Source organism: Pygocentrus nattereri, chromosome 13 (genome assembly GCF_015220715.1).
Source record: "Pygocentrus nattereri isolate fPygNat1 chromosome 13, fPygNat1.pri, whole genome shotgun sequence".
Classification (NCBI taxonomy): Eukaryota; Metazoa; Chordata; class Actinopteri; order Characiformes; family Serrasalmidae; genus Pygocentrus; species Pygocentrus nattereri.
Window position 1 is genome coordinate 9,601,108 of NC_051223.1, and position 17,306 is coordinate 9,618,413.

Consider the following 17,306-nt stretch of genomic DNA (forward strand, 5'->3'; position numbering starts at 1 on the left):
TGTAATGAACGGTCCAAAACAAATGACCCAAAATCACTTGGAAAGACGCCTGGTTCCATTGACTTAAATTAAAAGTAAAGAATGCTTTTTCCTTCTCCTGTAAAGTTACTGTTTTGTTCGGACAACAGCGAAATGAACTTTTTCAGTAAGTACATTCCCCAAAACTTCTCTCAACCCACTGAAACCACATCCAGGCTGTGGAAAAATTCCAGGTTAACAGCTATTTATGAAAATAGAAATGATGTAAGCTGCAAATGTGTGCCTGTGTGAAGGGGAGTCAGGTTCAGTGGGGAGTTCAGCTCAGCACCCTGTTGTCTAAACAAGGCTGCATTGAGCTATGTGAGTTTTGTTCATTTTTATAGCTCACAGTAAGTCATACTGTGCTGTAAAGCACACGGACCAGCCTGCGCCACCTTAATGGAGAGCTGGATGCGGTTTGAGCTGGTTAAGAAAAGTTTTGGGGGTGTATTTGCAGAAAAAGATTTGGGTGACTGTTGACTTCTGGTGTTTGTTAGCAACATAAAGGTCAGAGCTCTAGCGCTAAAGAAGCGATCGACTACTTTTTTAACGCTCTGTTTACAAATAATAGAACTATGAAATGCACTTGTATGTAATGTATGTGCTGTACAGCTTCTCAATAAAAAAGATGCTTCAAAAATGTCAACATAATTTACACAGAAATGAAAGATATTCATATACAGTTATTGCCAAAAGTGGGTAAAGTGGAAGTGATGCAAACATTTCAATGCAAATTCAATGCAGCACATTTTTACAGCGCAGTGAGTTTTTACGGGGCAGTCGTGGGCTGGACGTTTAGCCCTGTGACTGGAAGGTTGCTGGTTCAATCCCCAGTGCAGACTGTACATCCTTGAGCAAGACACCTAACCCCCAGCTTCTCCCCGGGCGTCGTGGGCAGGGCTGCCCACCACTCTGGGCAAGTGTGCTCACTGCCCCCCAGTCTGTGTGTGTTCACTAGTGTGTGTGTGTGTGTGTGTGTGTATGTGGTGTTTCACTGCACTGATGGGTTAAATGCAGAAGTGAAATTTCCCCGTTGTGGGACTAATAAGGACCACTTAACTTAAATAATTAAGAGTAAATTATAATAAAAGTACCTTTATTTGTAATCAGGTGTTTTTCCTTTTTTATGAATTCACAGCTAATTTTAAATCAGACTGGGACACTTTGAGCAACACATCAACACTCATGAACCCAAGATGATGTCAAAGGTGAATTCCACCAATTTTTCAGCAAATTCCTGTATTATTAATTGGTTGAGATGTAAACAGAGTCATTCAGAGCGGTTTGGTGTGAAACGCTCTGTTCTAGAGAAACTTACAGTCAGAACTGTCCACAGTGGTGGTGATAGGAACCAGACGTCCACCTCTAAAAGCTCCTCACAGAAAGTTATTCCATGCTTCCTGATGTCTGAGACACTGCTTTATGACAGTTTTGTGAAGATTTTAGCCTAAAACGTATATATTTTGAGAAACATTCATGGTGGAGGGATACACACAGGGTGTGATGAGGCAAATAGTCCCTAAAGAACACATATTATTTCTTATTCATCACTATTTTAACAGCTTCAACATTCCATATAAACCCAGTAGACTCGTGTTGGTTCTCTGGTGGTTCTGGATGGTAAATAAAATGTCTATATCGGTGTTGTAGTCATGGCGACCCCTGGTTCCCCTCACCACCACTGTAAAGACATCAGAACCATTTCACACCAAACCACTCTGAACCACTTTGTTTATCAACAATAGGATTATGCAGAGTCTTTGAACAAAAATTAGGCTCACTAATAAGAATTTTCCAACCTCGCAACAGTAACCACAGAACAAATGTATGTTAGTTCAGTTTATTCAGTGCTTCAGGAGCACAGAGTAAAGTTAGGGTTAGGCTTAATTCTATCTCAGGGCACGTACAAACAAGCTAAGACAAGTTAAACTACTTCACAACAGTGATGTCACGTTTGCACAGCTCAATCTACGATCTGTCGACAGAACCTGAAGTTGCACTGCTTGCTTCCAGAGAAGGTTCAGCAGATGGAGTTACGTGTGTTCAGCTTCTTTTGGAATGTTATCCAATCCCGTCTTTACTCCACGTTCTCCAATTCGTCAGTGTCCTCCTCCTCTGATCCCTCTTCTTCCACTGAGAGGTCCCTGAGGCCGGTCAGAGAAGTCAGCTGACCCTGAGCATCCAGTCCCATTGGCTGAATCATGTTGTCCCTGGCAAAGAGATTGGCATACTAAGTAATAACTTAATAGCAGAGCCGGTTTAAGGGGCCTCTTCCTATTTCTCCTATTATATGAAAAACAGGGCTGCAAAGCACCAGACAAGCGAGTCTTCACTGAATGGAGTTCACTGAATGGAGTCTAAAATCTAAACCTTAAACTTGTTTCTAGCCACGAGTGCAGGAACTTTCTTTAATGACATAAAGCAGTAGGATACATTTCACTAAAAAAACCAAACATCTTTTTTTTTTTTAATTAAGGCCATTAGGACAATATTATTACTGGTATTGAGTACTAATTGATTAGCATTACTGCTACTGAGCGCTGACTGGTTAGCATTACTGCTACTGAGAGCTGATTGGCTAGCATTACTGCTACTGAGTGCTGACTGGTTAGCATTACTGCTACTGAGAGCTGATTGGCTAGCATTACTGCTACTGAGTGCTGATTGGTTGGCATTACTGCTACTGAGTGCTGATTGGTTAGCATTACTTCTACTGAGTACTGACTGGTTTGCGTTACAGGTACTGGGAGCTGATTGGTTGGCATTACTGCTACTGAGTGCTGATTGGTTGGCATTACTGCTACTGAGCGCTGGCTGGTTGGCATTACTGCTACTGAGCGCTGGCTGGTTGGTATTACTGCTACTGAGAGCTGATTGGTTGGCATTACTGCTACTGAGTGCTGGCTGGTTGGCATTACTGCTACTGAGCGCTGATTGGTTAGCATTACTGCTACTGAGCGCTGACTGGTTGGCATTACTGCTCCTGAGAGCTGATTGGTTGGCATTACTGCTACTGAGCACTGACTGGTTGGCATTACTGCTACTGAGCGCTGGCTGGTTGGTATTACTGCTACTGAGAGCTGATTGGTTGGCATTACTGCTACTGAGCGCTGGCTGGTTGGCATTACTGCTACTGAGCGCTGATTGGTTAGCATTACTGCTACTGAGCGCTGACTGGTTGGCATTACTGCTCCTGAGAGCTGATTGGTTGGCATTACTGCTACTGAGCACTGACTGGTTGGCATTACTGCTACTGAGAGCTGATTGGTTGGCATTACTGCTACTGAGAGCTGACTGGTTGGCATTACTGCTCCTGAGAGCTGATTGGTTGGCATTACTGCTACTGAGCACTGACTGGTTGGCATTACTGCTACTGAGAGCTGATTGGTTGGCATTACTGCTACTCTTAGTGCAGAGCTCTACTGTGTGGGTAGGTGGAGCCGAACTCACTTGGACAGTTTGTTGATCAGGCTGACGAGTCTGCAGGCCTCCTCCTCTTTCTCATCCTCCGTCATTCCCTCCATCGGATCGGGCTGCTCCTCCTCCACGCTCCCCGTCACCGGGTTTATCCGCCCCTTCACCTGCCGGTACTCATCAGTGTCCGAATCCGAGTCGCTGGAGTACTGCGTCCCTGAAGATGGGCTGCCCTTTGACCTCTGACCTCCCAGCAAGCCCCGTGTGGCCAAGAGGCCAGCAGCGTTACCGTAGCCAGTGTACTTCACAAAGCGGCTGACTGGACACAACAGAAATAATGCTGACGTCGTTTAGCAGTTAGATGGAACCTGATAGTTAGCCAGTACTGTTTTAGCTGTGACGTACTGAGCTACGGTATCAGAAACCACATAATCAGGTCTATTAGAGCTCACTGAGCAACTGAACACAGTCTGAGATCAGGGGGATTCATCATCAGATTTTAGCTCAATTATCGCTTTAACACATTTACATTCAGTTTACCAACACAACTGTTTCATCAGCAGCCTCTTACCATTTTCCTTGCAGAGCACAAAGAGCAGGTCAGCAGCACAGTGTTTCAGCTCAGTGTCCAGGTGGGTCATCAGTCTGACCAGGCGGCTCTTTACCGTGGTGCCCTGCTCTGGTCTCACACTTGCGTCCCTCAGCGGAGGCAGAATCTGGCAGCATTCAACACACAGCATGAGAAGGTGGACACTTCACCGTTTTTACAAGAGCATTATAATATACAATATGGACCTTTAAACTTTAAAAATCAAATAGCTAAAAAAAATTGGAAAATAACTCTGGGTAATATAAACACAGCAGGTCCATTTTTTATGTTAGACATTTTTAATAACTATTAATGTAACTGCTATTGTACAGTATATTGTACCATATATATTGCACCATTCACTCTTTTCATATTATTTGTAATATTAAATTCAACAACAAATATGCAGATGTGCATTCTTTTATTCTTTTGCAAAAAACGATATAAATATATGTACACACGCACACAACTGCTTTTAGTAACACTATATTCCCAAAAGTATTCAGTCATTCATCAAAATCATTGAATTCAGGTGTTTCAATCACTTCCATGGCCACAGGTGTATAAAACCAAGCACCCAGGCCTGCAGACTGCTTCTACAGACATTAGTGAATGAATGGGTCGCTCTCAGGAGCTCAGTGCATTCCAGCGTGGTACCGTGATCGGACACCACCTGTGCAGTCGTGAAATTTCCTCACTTCTAAATATTTCTCGGTCAGCTGTCAGTGGGATTATAACAAAGGGGAAGTGATTGGGAATGATGAAATGGTTGGCCACGTAAAATGACAGAGCGGGATCAGCAGATGCTGAGGCGTATAGTGCACAGAGGTCGCCAACTTCCTGCAGAGTCAATCACTGCAGACCTCCAAACTACATGTGGCCTTCAGATCAGCTCAAGAACAGTGTAGAGAGCGTCATGGAATGGGTTTCCCTGGCCGAGCAGCTGCATCCAAGCCTTACATCACCAAACACAATGCAAAGCGTGGAATGTAGTGGTGTAAAGCGCCGCCACTGGACACTATAGCAGTGGAGACGTGTTCTCTGCCAATCACGCTTCTCCGTCTCGCAGACTGATGGATGATGGGTTTGCCGGTTGCCAGGAGAACGGTACTTGTCTGACTGCATTGTGCCGAGTGTAAAGTTTGGTGGAGGAGGGATTATGGTGTGGGGTTGTTTATCAGGAGTTGGGCTCAGCCACTTAGTTCCAGTGAAAGGAACTCTTAATGCTTCAGCACCAAGAGATTTTGGGCAATTTCATGCTCCAAACTTTGTGGGAACAGTTTGGGGATGGTCCCTTCCTGTTCCAACATGACTGCACACCAGTGCACAAAGCAAGACTCATAAAGACACGGATGAGCTAGTTTGGTGTGGAAGAACTTGACTGGCCTACACAGAGTCCTACCCTCAACCCGATAGAACACCTTTGGGATGAATTAGAGCAGAGACTGCAAGCCAGGCCTTCTCATCTTACATCAGTGTCTGACCTCACAATTCCCATAAACTCACTCCTAACCCTTGTGGAAAGCCATCCCAGAAGAGCTGAAGCTGTTATAGCTGCGAAGGGTGGGCCGACATCATATTAAACCCTATGGATTAAGAATGGGATGTCACTTAAGCACAAATATTTGGAAATATATATATATATATATATATATATATATATATATATATATGTGTGTGTGTGTGTGTGTGTGTGTGTGTGTGTGTGTGTGTGTGTGTGTGTGTGTGTGTGTAATAAATAATTAAAATGAAAGCAATTCAATTATAATGAAGTAATAATTAAAAACTGGCTAATTGACATTTTATAGCTAGCGTCAAAATGGTTAAATAATAACATTATTATGCTGAATTGGGTTGTGATTGAAATATCCTGAATTCAGCTTCATCGTCTCTCCAGAATTCATGTTATTTATGAGAATAAGTTGCTATCTGCCTCAATCAAACCATCAGTGTTACTGATTGTAACTGCAGCTGATGTACAGTGCAGGTGCAGTAAGCGTGTGATGTCTGCATTGCCTGTTGTCTGAGGTAGCGGCGGGTTCCTCTGTGAGCCCTGGAGCACTCAGTGAGCAGATTCAGCACAGGGGTCAGCCTCTCCTTCACCTTCTGACCCTGCACAGCCATCACCACATGCTTATTACTCACAGTATCACTGCGCGCCGTCAGCAGAAAGAGCACCAACAATAACAGAATAACAATCACTCTTGAACTCTTTGGCCCAGTCCCATTTCACCCCTCGCCCCTACCACTTAGCCCTACCCTCTGATTTGCGCGTCTAGGGGTGGGGTGTCCCAAATTTTGTTGAGATAGAGGGGTGGGGTGAAGTACTGGGGCTACATGACCCTCCAAAAGAGTTTTTCAGAGACACTCCAGACAGAGAGATATGAGGAAAACAGAAAAACCTGAGCTGGCTGAACAAGAGACCAAAGAAACCCACAAATTTGAGAATTTTCTCTTAAAAAATTACAATAACCATCGTTTTATCTTAGTTTAATGTGGTTTCCATGTATTTTGGTCTTTTTCTTCATAACAAGAATAAAAAATCTCTAATAGCATGCTAATGTTACAGTAGCTAGCTGACTTTCCTGTTCCACCTTAAATAGTCCAGCAGTTCTGACGCCTGAATCGCCTGAATGTAACTGCTGCACAATATAAGGCGGAATGAGAAAATTCAACCAAGAATCTGGAGAATATCTGACTTCAGCTTCACATCACTGAAGAATTAGGGGTGGGTGATAATAAATAATTGCCCCCCTCTTTGAAGGCAAGTGATGCCCTCAATGTAACTAAAGCCCAGCAATGAAGAGCTGAACTTTACCCTCCTTCTGCTGTCACTGCAGACGGGCAGGGTCGCCTACAGAGCAGCACTAGTAGCTGTTAATGAAGTGATGCTCTTTTTATTTGAGGGAAGATTTCTGACCCTAACTTATTTCCAAGGGGTCTGGGTGACACTCGAAAACAAATTGGGCCTTAGTGTAGTGCTCTTTTCTGAGGATGTGATGGGCGAAGTCAGTACTTTTACAATAATAAACAACTGCACAGGCAGATAAAAGACAGATTTAGACCAAATACACTCTCAGAAATAAAGGTACTAGACTGCCTCTGGGGCAGTTCCCCTCTTGTCACTGGGGTGGGACCCTCAAGGCTCCATCTCAGTACCTTTAGTCAGGGAACATAACTGAACCATAATCCACTGAAATGATCTGTTCTAAGCTGTACTGACTCCACACACCCCGACTCGCCTCCAGGCTTTTATTCTACTGTTCTGTTTTAAAACATTCGGTTATGAAAAGGAACAAATATTATAGTCATTTTTAAATTTGCCTTATTTTGCTTGTGCATGTGAGCCAGTCTCTATAAAATGAATTATTATATATAGATTCTTATGATGCAAAATCATTTCAGGTGCTTACGTAAACATATCCCGCAGGTTAACAGTGACTTATTATTCTGAGATTGGCCTTCATTTTTAACTAGAACCACATTTAACAGCTGTAGTGAGCTGTAATGTTTGTATAGTGCAATACTGAAACAAAACTGAACAGTATATAAATAAATTCACTGGCTAAATGAATATAGTGTTGGATGTGGGTTCTCAGCTGGTTCTTTTGTTTTCATTTTCCGTTCCACCTTAAATGGAGACTGCAATCTGGCACCTGTACAGGCAACTGCATGTAACAGCTGCACCGTTTAAGGCGGAACAGAAATTTCAGCTCAAGTAAGTAGTGTGGTTTGCACTATTTGCTCTGCGTTGTTGTTGTTATCTGTCAGTATTTGTGGAATATCAGTGTTTCTATCTCATTACTGAGATACTGTGTACTGGTGCTCTATTCTGCCTTGCTTCTCTCACCATTTCCAGTCTTTTCTCCAGGAACTCGAGCAGCGCGTGGACACAGTCCATGTTGACCCCGTCTATCTGCTCAGAGTCTGGACGCAGTGGCACACACAGCAGCACGTCCAGACAGTTCAAGGGCAGCGCCGAGAGCAGATTGACTGTATGTCTGAGAGAGAGAGAGAGAGAGAGAGAGAGAGAGAGAGAGAGAGAGAGAGAGAGAGAGTGGAGGGTGGGTGTTTAGAGTCGGGGTGGGGCGCTGGCTAAGACTTTGTAGTATGTTGTGAGCAGATACTGGTTCAGGTTTCCATCACTCACCCCTTCAGCTCATCAGTGTCCTCCTCTCCCTCACAGTGCACCATCAGACAGTGACGCAGCACTGCAGCCAGGCGGCGATAGAGAGTAGCATCTTCCTGACAGAAGGAGACAGAAATGTTGGGGCAGCAGTCGTGTCAAAATAGTAGCATGATTTATTAATATGAAATGATTAGTTCTGTATCTTAGTATGCGAGTAGAAACACTTTTAAAGTGGCAGATTTGTTTTAAACATAACCCACAAATACAGTCATTATCCATACTCGTCAGCAGTGCAGTAAAAGAAATGGCAGCCTGGGAAATCTTTCCTAGACTAGACTGGTTTAACTATCTTTAATGTATTGGCTGTATTATATACAGTGGGGGTGTCTAAAGTCTGGTCCCAGGGCCAAATGTGGCCCACGGCATCTGTTTTAGAGTGCCTCGCCAGTCAGTACGCTGCAGTTCCTCCTTTCACCTGATGGTGGCATTGCAGTGTAATGCACTGCCAGAGATCTTGTAGAGAGGAGAATTACTGCTCTGTAATGTCTTCTGGGTTTGTCAAACACTAGAGGGCGCTCCCGAGTGAGTCCAAAATGAATGGCTTAATATGGAGAATTTGAGTAAAATCATAGTTTATAAATGCTGAAACATCTGCAATAAAACACAGAACAGCGTAAAATATTTTAACACGGCTGTTTTATTTTTAAGAGCTTTTAATCTCGAGTGAAAGGAATTTAAAACAGAGCCTCATGTACATTCATGACGTCTGTGAATGCAAACAGCTGCTCTCAGTAGCAGTAACACTAACCTCACCAGGCTCCTGGGTGTGTGCGCTGTACGTGATGTTAAAAAGGATCTTTAGGGCCTCCTGAGCTCGCAGAGAATCCTCCATGGACACGGGGGCCGCCGCAGGGTCCAGCAACACTTCATACTGCTCCTTCCACTGCACAGAGACACACCGCTCCAGCACTGCGGTCAGCACTGCTACCCCTCCTTCCTGAAAACAGGGAAACATCGGAAGATTAGAGACAAGAGTATCTCTTTTAGGGCAGCTAAAACTAAGACCTACACTGATTGGCCAGGACATGCAGACGCTGTTGCTCTCACTGGACGTCGGCGGTGAAAACCAGAAACTGTGTTTATTGCTTAATTATACACTTCTATAACCTAAGAATAGTGCAACCAGTTTGCACTGGAGTCCCTGTAGTTACTGAATCATAATCCTTAGTATATAATGACCCTGATTTTAACCAGCTCTTCTCATTTTTGCCGTCAGACAGTTATAGTAGTGGACTGATTACAGGAGATTTATAATGCTTATGTGACAGAATCACTTACTACTATCACCACCTCTGTTCACTATAATGTGCTCTATGTAGTGATCCAGATTTTTAAATGTAGGGTAATTAGTGGCCATTTCAGACACGGCATGTTATCACTTATATTATTGTTATTATTATATAAGTTATCAAAGAAGAAGCTACAGACCCACATTCATGTTTGTGGTACCTGTTTCAGCTGGTTCCTCAGTTCGGGCCTCAGAGCAGTGAGCAGAAATATGAGCCGCAATTCATAGTACTGACCACTGGGTGGCGACGCAGACTGAGACTCCGTTGCCAGCTTTTCAGTTAAGCCGCTGAGGAGGCTGAGACAATGAATGTGAGTTATGAAAAATTGATTTTATGATTTATTTGAAGTATTTTTATGGGTAAAGAATGACACAGCTGCTCCAACCTGAGCTCGGCCGCTCGCTCCTGCGCCCAGGCGCTGTTGTAAATGACGTTACAGAGGATTTTCACCGCCTCTTTATTTTGTTCTTCTTCCCACTTATCAGCTCCTTTCCTCTCCTCCTCTTCCTCATCCTCATCCTCCACCAAACTCGCTCTGGTGTCCCTCTTTCCTCTCGTGAGGGCTCTGAAAATGCTGCTTCGCCGGCGCCGCTCAGTGCTAACAGCGTTAGCATCAGCACCCTCGTCTTCATTTTCAGGACAGGCCTCGTCTTCCTCCTGCCCGTTTGACTCCAGGTCAGAAAGGGCTTTGACGACGTCCTCGAAAGGGTCAGCCTGGTCACTGAGATCTTCTCCAGGCACAGGGGCCTGGCTGAAGCCGGCTAGCCTGGCGAGCGTGATCAGAGCCGAGTCCGTCAGCAGACGATCCAAGACCTTTTTGTCCCTGGAGAGGATCCTCAGCGTACGTAGGCAAACGCGAGTCACTCGGCCCTGGGGTCCAGACTGGAGGAAATGGACCAAAACAGAGGCCAAACTCTGGAAAAAAGAAAGAAAAGAAAGAGAAAAACCTCAGCAGGTGTCCACCTCATGCTGTCCTGTGGACGGTGGTGGGGGGGTGGGGGGCAGAGGCTTATAAATTTAATAACAATGTAACGTGAACCATTAGCCTACCTTGGAGCACCAAGCAGTAGCAATAAACAATTTTTTAAATGAAAAAGTCCATATTATGGAAACATTTACATTTTTTAAATTAAAGTGCTGTAATACGTCAACGTGGTTAAAGTTTAAACCCACCATTAACTCCGCAGTCCGAATATCTAAACTAAGCTGTTTTGAATTCACTGTTTTTGTGATGTCACAAAAAAAACATATTTGCATATGTCCGCCCATTCGGGCAACATGAATATAGCCCCGCCCATTTATACTGACGTTATAAGGAGTGTTTCAGCCTGGACTTCTTTTTGAATGAGGCACAATACTGGGCAGCCAATCAGAAGAGAGGACATTTACAGTACTGTGCGAAAGTTTTAGGCATCAAAGTAAATTTTTAAACAACTGACCTCAGCAGTGAGTTTATCACAATATACATTAAAGTCATATTCATAATTCAAATAAACATAAAAACAATAAAAAGTAAGAAGAATTTCTTGGGTCCATATTTTTCCTTGACACCTTCACAGCCGCCACAGAGACTTGTTAATATCATCAATGACATCATGAGCTCAATTTACTGAAGCACTGATTGGTCAAAGCAGGAGCTGCTTTTTAACTACATATAATACTGGACTTCCTCAAGGAGAGGCTTGGAAATGGTTAAACACACATTATTAATTAATATTCTATACATTTTGTTGATTCAAATATGAACATTTTTCTCAGGAAATAAACACAAACTACACAAATAAATAGATTTTGAAAATGTGTCTTGGGTGTCTAAGACTTTTGCGCAGTACTGTACATAAATCAGTCTTAAAGGCACAGTAAAAAACAAAAACAGCCTGTTTCATTCTGAGGAATAAGTGAGGTTGAAAATTGATCATGGAAAAATGAACTATGGTTATTATTGCCCAGAGAAGAAAATGCAGGATATGAGTAATTTTTCTTTTTTTATTAATTTTTTTATACTAGGGTCTAACAGTTTTGCTGTGTGTCTGTGTGTGTGTGTCCAAGAGTTTGTGTATTTGCTATTTTGTGGGGACTGAGCTAAATGTACTAGGACTAACAGCAACACAAGTCAGTGTATGACATTGTGGGGACATTTGTATGAAATGAAAAAAAAGCTTTTATTTGAAAAAAACTAAAAAGCCAACATATTTGCTTTAGCTAAGGTTAGCATTAGGTTTCTCAGCAATTAAGCCACAGAAGAACATGAAAATATGACAAAAAGACAGCAATACACTATTGTTTGTCAAATCAGGGACATCAAATAAATGGTGATGTCTGACTTTTACACAGTGCTGAACACTGTATTTCTAACACTGAGGCGACTTGCAGGCCTTACACGTTCACATTCAAAATTGGGACCTTTATTATTTACAAGATGAACACCAATTTCTCTGAATACAGGTGCAACATCCATCCATCCATCCATCCATCCATCCATCCATCCATCCATCCATCCATCCATCCATTTTCTAAGCCGCTTCTCCATATTTTCCAATAAAAATATAGATATACACAATGCACAATAATTCCTAAGTAACATAAACACAACATTACAAGTACTATAATGTGTTGAAGTGAGGTTTAGGTTTAGCCACAGCAGTATTTGGCTTCAGTAAGACACAGGACAGTACAAGTTTCATTAAGATAGCAATACAAAACTGTGTGTCTGAGTCACCTGTCTCAAAATGATTTCTCGGTCTCCGGATCCTTCGTCCTCCAACTCAGAATCAGACTCATGGTCTCGCACTTTATTCTTCTTAAACTGCAACCGTGCAAAACAGTGCATGTTAGTGGTTTTGGTTTTCTATAATTTCTATAAAGTCTTTGTAAACAATCACTGCAAGTGGTTTAATGTAAAATGCTTCACTGTAGAGAAACGTACAGTGGTGGTCATGGGAACCAGGGGTCACCATGACTACAACACAAATATAAACATTTTATTTATCATCCAGAATCACCAGAGAACCTAAACAAGTCTACTGAGTTTATATGGAATGTTGATGATGGAAAATAGTGGAAAATCTGGAATAATATGTTTTCTTTGGGGACTATTTTGCCTCACAGTGCCCTGCATGTATCCCTCCACCATGAATGGATTTTATCAAAATCTTCTCATAACTATCATAAAGCAGTGTCTCAGACATTAGGCAGCAAAATTCATAATTCATAGCTTTTAGAGGGGGACGTCTGGTTCCTATCACCACCACTGTGAACAGTTCAGACTCTGTAAGTTTCTCTAGAACAGAGCGTTTCACACCAAACCGCTCTGAATGACTCTGTTTACATCTTAAACATTTAATTATACAGAGGCTGGTTTGTGTCAGATGGACTTCCCCCTCCATTACCAAGTGTCTCAACATATATACATACACACACACAAACATATATATATATATATATATATATATATATATGTAGATGAGACAGTTTATAAAATACATAAAGCATTATTCTTAGTTTTGATGCTGTATGTTTATTTACACCATGACCATGAAATCACTGAAAAGGCTGATATATGAAGTATTATGTTTTATCCCCTAAGTACAGGTGTTTTATGATCACACATATTACTACTAACACACATAATACTTACAATTTACTGCTGAAAGCCAAAAATCTCAGACGCTCTTTAAGTTATTTTATAAAAGTGATGTTTACAGAGCAGATCACTGAATAGACGCCGTCTGTTTATAGTTTATAGCCTCATACCACACACAGCTTCTGAATGTAGCTTATGAAATATGAAAGTTATGAAGAATATGACGGAGTGCGTTTTGGACCCACCGGTGGTCTCAAGGAGTTGAAGAGGCTACATTCAATAATTTAACATCACAGTGCTTATCACTTAGCACAGGCGTTCCTCAGGGCTCTGTACTGCTGCCATGCCTTTTTCCTCTCTATACTAAAGATCTGTTATCTACATTCGTACATTTATCTCATAATGAATCTGTTACAAATGTGAAATATGCAGATGATGATTCCATAAAATCACAGACAGTCACAAGGCTAGTTATCAGCAGATCAGTAACATGGTGCATAAACAATGCCCTCCAGCTTAATACTAGTGTGTATTGTGTATACGTGTATATTCAGATTCAGTGTATATATATATATATATATATATATATATATATATATATATATACACACACACACACACACACACACACACACACACACACACACATATATTGCCTTTTCTTCTTAGATATTTATACACTGACTCTGAATATACACAATACACACTAGTATTAAGCAGGAGGGCATATTGTTACTTATATTGTTGTTATATTTCACATCAGGGTTGAATCACATCTTTTTGCACTGGGTACAATTACCACCAACATTTCATGTGGCAATAAAAAGAAGCAATCAATCAATCGAGACAAAACTTAGGAAGATGTTCATGAATGAGGCCCAATGTTAGCGCTTTTCTGCATGTTTGATTTCAAGGTGAGCTTAATTAGTCCTGTTTATTACATACAGTTCATCACTAAACTTCACTGTGTGAAATGGTTTTGGTCGATATGGCATTTTTGCCATGTCATCCAGCACTAGTGTGTTTGGTTATGTGCGCTTGTGCTAATAGGGTTGGGATTCCTGGGTGAGGGGAAATGAACAATTAGCTCAGGGAGCTTATGGGAGCTCCACTGTTACCTTTGTCCTCTCCCACTCCTCTACGTCGAAGAAAAAGCACTGTGCGTACTGTAACAGAGATGAGTAGAGTCCGCATGAAAGAGAAAACGGTAAACTCAGCGAGAAAAAAGACAGTAATGCATACAGTAAGTGGCGCAGGTGCAGTAGAGCAGATAGGATGGTCGCACATGAAGTGTAGGGTCACTTTGTCCCCTTGTTCTCCAGTGGTCAGGACCCCCACAGAGCAGGTATAATTTCGGTGGTGGATCATTCTCAGCACGGCAGTAACACTGACGTGGTGGTGGTGTGTTAGTGTGTGTTGCGCTGGTGCGAGTGGATCAGAGATTTTAACGTCCTGTGACCACTGTTAAAGGACTAGAGGATGACCAACACAAACTGTGCAGCAGCAGATGAGCTATTGTCTCTGACTTTACATCTACAAGGTGGACAGACAAGGTAGGAGTGTCTAATAGAGTGGACAGTGAGCGGACACAGTGTTTAAAAACTCCAGCAGCACTGCTGTGTCTGATCCACTTGCACCAGCACAACACACACTAACATACCACCACCACGTCAGTGTTACTGCAGTGCTGAGAATGACCCACCACCCAAATAGTACCTGCTCTGTGAGGGTCCATGGGGGTCCTGACCACTGAAGTACACGGTAACAAAGTATCAGAGAAACAGATGGACTGCAGTCTGTAACTGTAGAACTACAAAGTGAAATGTATGGTCAGTGGAACTGATAAAATGAATAGTGAGTGCAGAAACGAGGAGGTCGTCTTAATGAAGTGGCCGATCGGTGTATAAACATCAGAAAACACATATGTGCACACCGCACTTCTCTGGTTGTGTTTCGCTCCCCTGTGAAGATGCTACTGCACGTGTGTTACCAAGCCACTGTCTGTGTTGTGTAATCAGTTATATTGATCAACTGTAGTTTATTCTTAGTACCTCTTTATTAAATTGCTGTAGCTGTGTCCTCAGACCGTCATGGTCATGTTGTTTGATGCACTCAATAATCCTCTCCACATCCATCCCCTACACACACACACACACACACACACACACACACACACAGGGAGTTCGTTAAATAAACATCCACATCATTCAAAACATCCAGACACAGTCTTGTACAGTAATATTATTATTCAGGCTATTTCTAGACAATTTCACTGCTGTTAAGTACGGCTGGGTGATCTGGCTCAAACATATCACGATACCTGAAGACCATTTCTTGACACACATCCTGATATTTACTTTTTCTATGGTTCAATCAGTTGGAACTGACCAAAAACACCCAGCAGTGTCATATTAAAAAAAAAAAACAACCTTCCAAAACGATGTTTGTTTACTGTTTTATACACTGCACTGAATCCAGTTAAACAGGCCTGTTTATGATCTCTTCATAATGAAACATGCAATCCGTGTCCTATAAGTAAGAAAAAGCCCATTGTGACATAATTAATCACAATGCAAATATATATCAGCTTTATCCAGTACAATTATGTTTCTTAAAAAAATCGAATGAATTTTACTACACAGCGTAAAAACGTCTAGAAATAGGTTGATTAATCTTGTTCTTCATTAAACCTTGTATCTCCAAAATGGTGACTTTACAGGAGAAGGAAAAAACATACTTTACGTTTAATGTAAGTTAATGGAACCAGGATTTTTACCAAGTAATTTTGAGCTGTTCTTTTGTTTTTCCATTCATCATGAAATTTACACACAATGTGAAGGACAACAGGTATTTTCAAATGATGTCTAAAACTGAAAACTGGCAAAAATTTATCAACAAGGTTTTGATTTTTAGATATTCGAAAATTTTCATACATTGTTTAGAAATATCATTTTCATTTTATTTTCATTTTTACATATTCAGGGATCCAAGAGATTAACTAGGATGTCGTGGACCCCCTAGGACCACCTCATATCTATCTATATACATAAAATGGTTCTTTGCATCCTAAAAGGATTCTTCAGAATGTCCTGTAAATTGTCCCAGATAGACACTTTTTGGAAATAGTTCCACCCAAAAGGGTTCTTCTATAGTTACAATGTCACCTTTTTGGGTGCTATATAGAACCATTTTCAAATAGGTTCTATATAGAACCATCTACAGCACATTCTGTATCAGTCTGATGGACCCTTTCATGATGCACCGAACCCTTTAGTCATGCAAAGGGTTCTTTGAGTGTTCATGGTTCTATATAGAACCATTTTCCTTACTAAAGAACCATTGAAGAACCATCTTTTTAAAGATTGTACAGAGACGTCCATTTTTTCAGTGAAGAATTTTGCAACCTTATTAAATTTCATCAGCGAACACAGAACTGTGCCTTTCAAATCTCACTATAAAACACGATTAAAAGACTAAATCCTTCATTAAACTTTCTTTCCTTACCTTACAGTGGCAGGCAGGTTCTGCTCTGTAGGTGACCACACAGATGTCCAGCGTTTGGTGGACGTTGTAGACGTTCGGCCTTTTAGGTTGTGTTCATCAGCCGGTGGTTCTGCCGGTGCTTATTTCCCTTCCTATCACAGAGTTGTTCTCTCTCTCTCTCTCTCTCTCTCTCTCTCTCTCTCTCTCCCCCCCCCCCCCTCTCTCTCTCTCAATCTCTCTCTCTCTCTCTCTCTCTCTCACTCTCTCTCTCTCTCAATCTCTCTCTCTCTCAATCTCTCTCTCTCTCTCTTTCTCTGTCTCTCTCTCTCGCTCTCTCTCTCTCAATCTCTCTCCCTCTCTCTCTCTCTCTCAATCTCTCCCTCTCTCTCTCTCTCTTCTCTCTCTCTCTCTCTCTCTCTCTCTCTCCCTCTCTCTCTCTCTCTCTCTCTCTCTCTCTCTCAATCTCTCTCCTTCTCTCCCTCTCTCTCTCTCAATCTCTCTCTCTCAATCTCTCTCTCTCTCTCTCTCTCTCTCTTTCTCTCTCTTTCTCTAATCCTGCAGTGCATTAGTTATGCTATAATCCTTTAATGGTTTTCCACCTCATCTCCTCTGCCTGACCCCTTCACCCCTTCTAAAATGATGAGGACACATACAGACCACAAGGGGGCGCCATTTCACAGATAATTTGTCTTATGTAATGCGCAGGCAGACTTCACATGCTACTGAGTCACAACCACATCC

General features: G+C 42.0%; 1 protein-coding gene across 1 annotated transcript; it reads right to left on the reverse strand.

Moving 5' to 3' along the window:
* Nucleotides 1-1,842: 1,842 nt before the first annotated feature.
* On the reverse strand, nucleotides 1,843-16,662 carry LOC108441169 (synembryn-A). The gene is made up of 13 exons (XM_017720549.1): nucleotides 16,587-16,662; nucleotides 15,134-15,220; nucleotides 14,201-14,248; nucleotides 12,219-12,305; nucleotides 9,885-10,414; nucleotides 9,660-9,795; nucleotides 8,959-9,147; nucleotides 8,172-8,266; nucleotides 7,872-8,022; nucleotides 6,038-6,133; nucleotides 4,004-4,148; nucleotides 3,469-3,751; nucleotides 1,843-2,228 (listed from the first exon to the last, which is right to left on the reverse strand). The coding sequence occupies exons 2-13, from the start codon at nucleotides 15,215-15,217 to the stop codon at nucleotides 2,096-2,098; spliced, it is 1,977 nt and encodes a 658-aa protein (XP_017576038.1). The 5' UTR covers nucleotides 15,218-15,220; nucleotides 16,587-16,662; the 3' UTR covers nucleotides 1,843-2,095.
* Between the last annotated feature and the right edge of the window lie 644 nt (nucleotides 16,663-17,306).

What these genes read in the sequence shown, in the direction of transcription:
- LOC108441169 (XM_017720549.1), bottom strand. Translation starts at nt 15,217, where the DNA reads ATGGATGTGGAGAGGATTATTGAGTGCATCAAACAACATGACCATGAC. An exon ending in GAGCGAGCGGCCGAGCTCAG is followed by an intron (nt 9,796 to 9,884) that starts GTTGGAGCAGCT and finishes TCATTGTCTCAG; the next exon opens with CCTCCTCAGCGGCTTAACTG. An exon ending in GACACTGATGAGCTGAAGGG is followed by an intron (nt 8,023 to 8,171) that starts GTGAGTGATGGA and finishes TCTCTCTCTCAG; the next exon opens with ACATACAGTCAATCTGCTCT.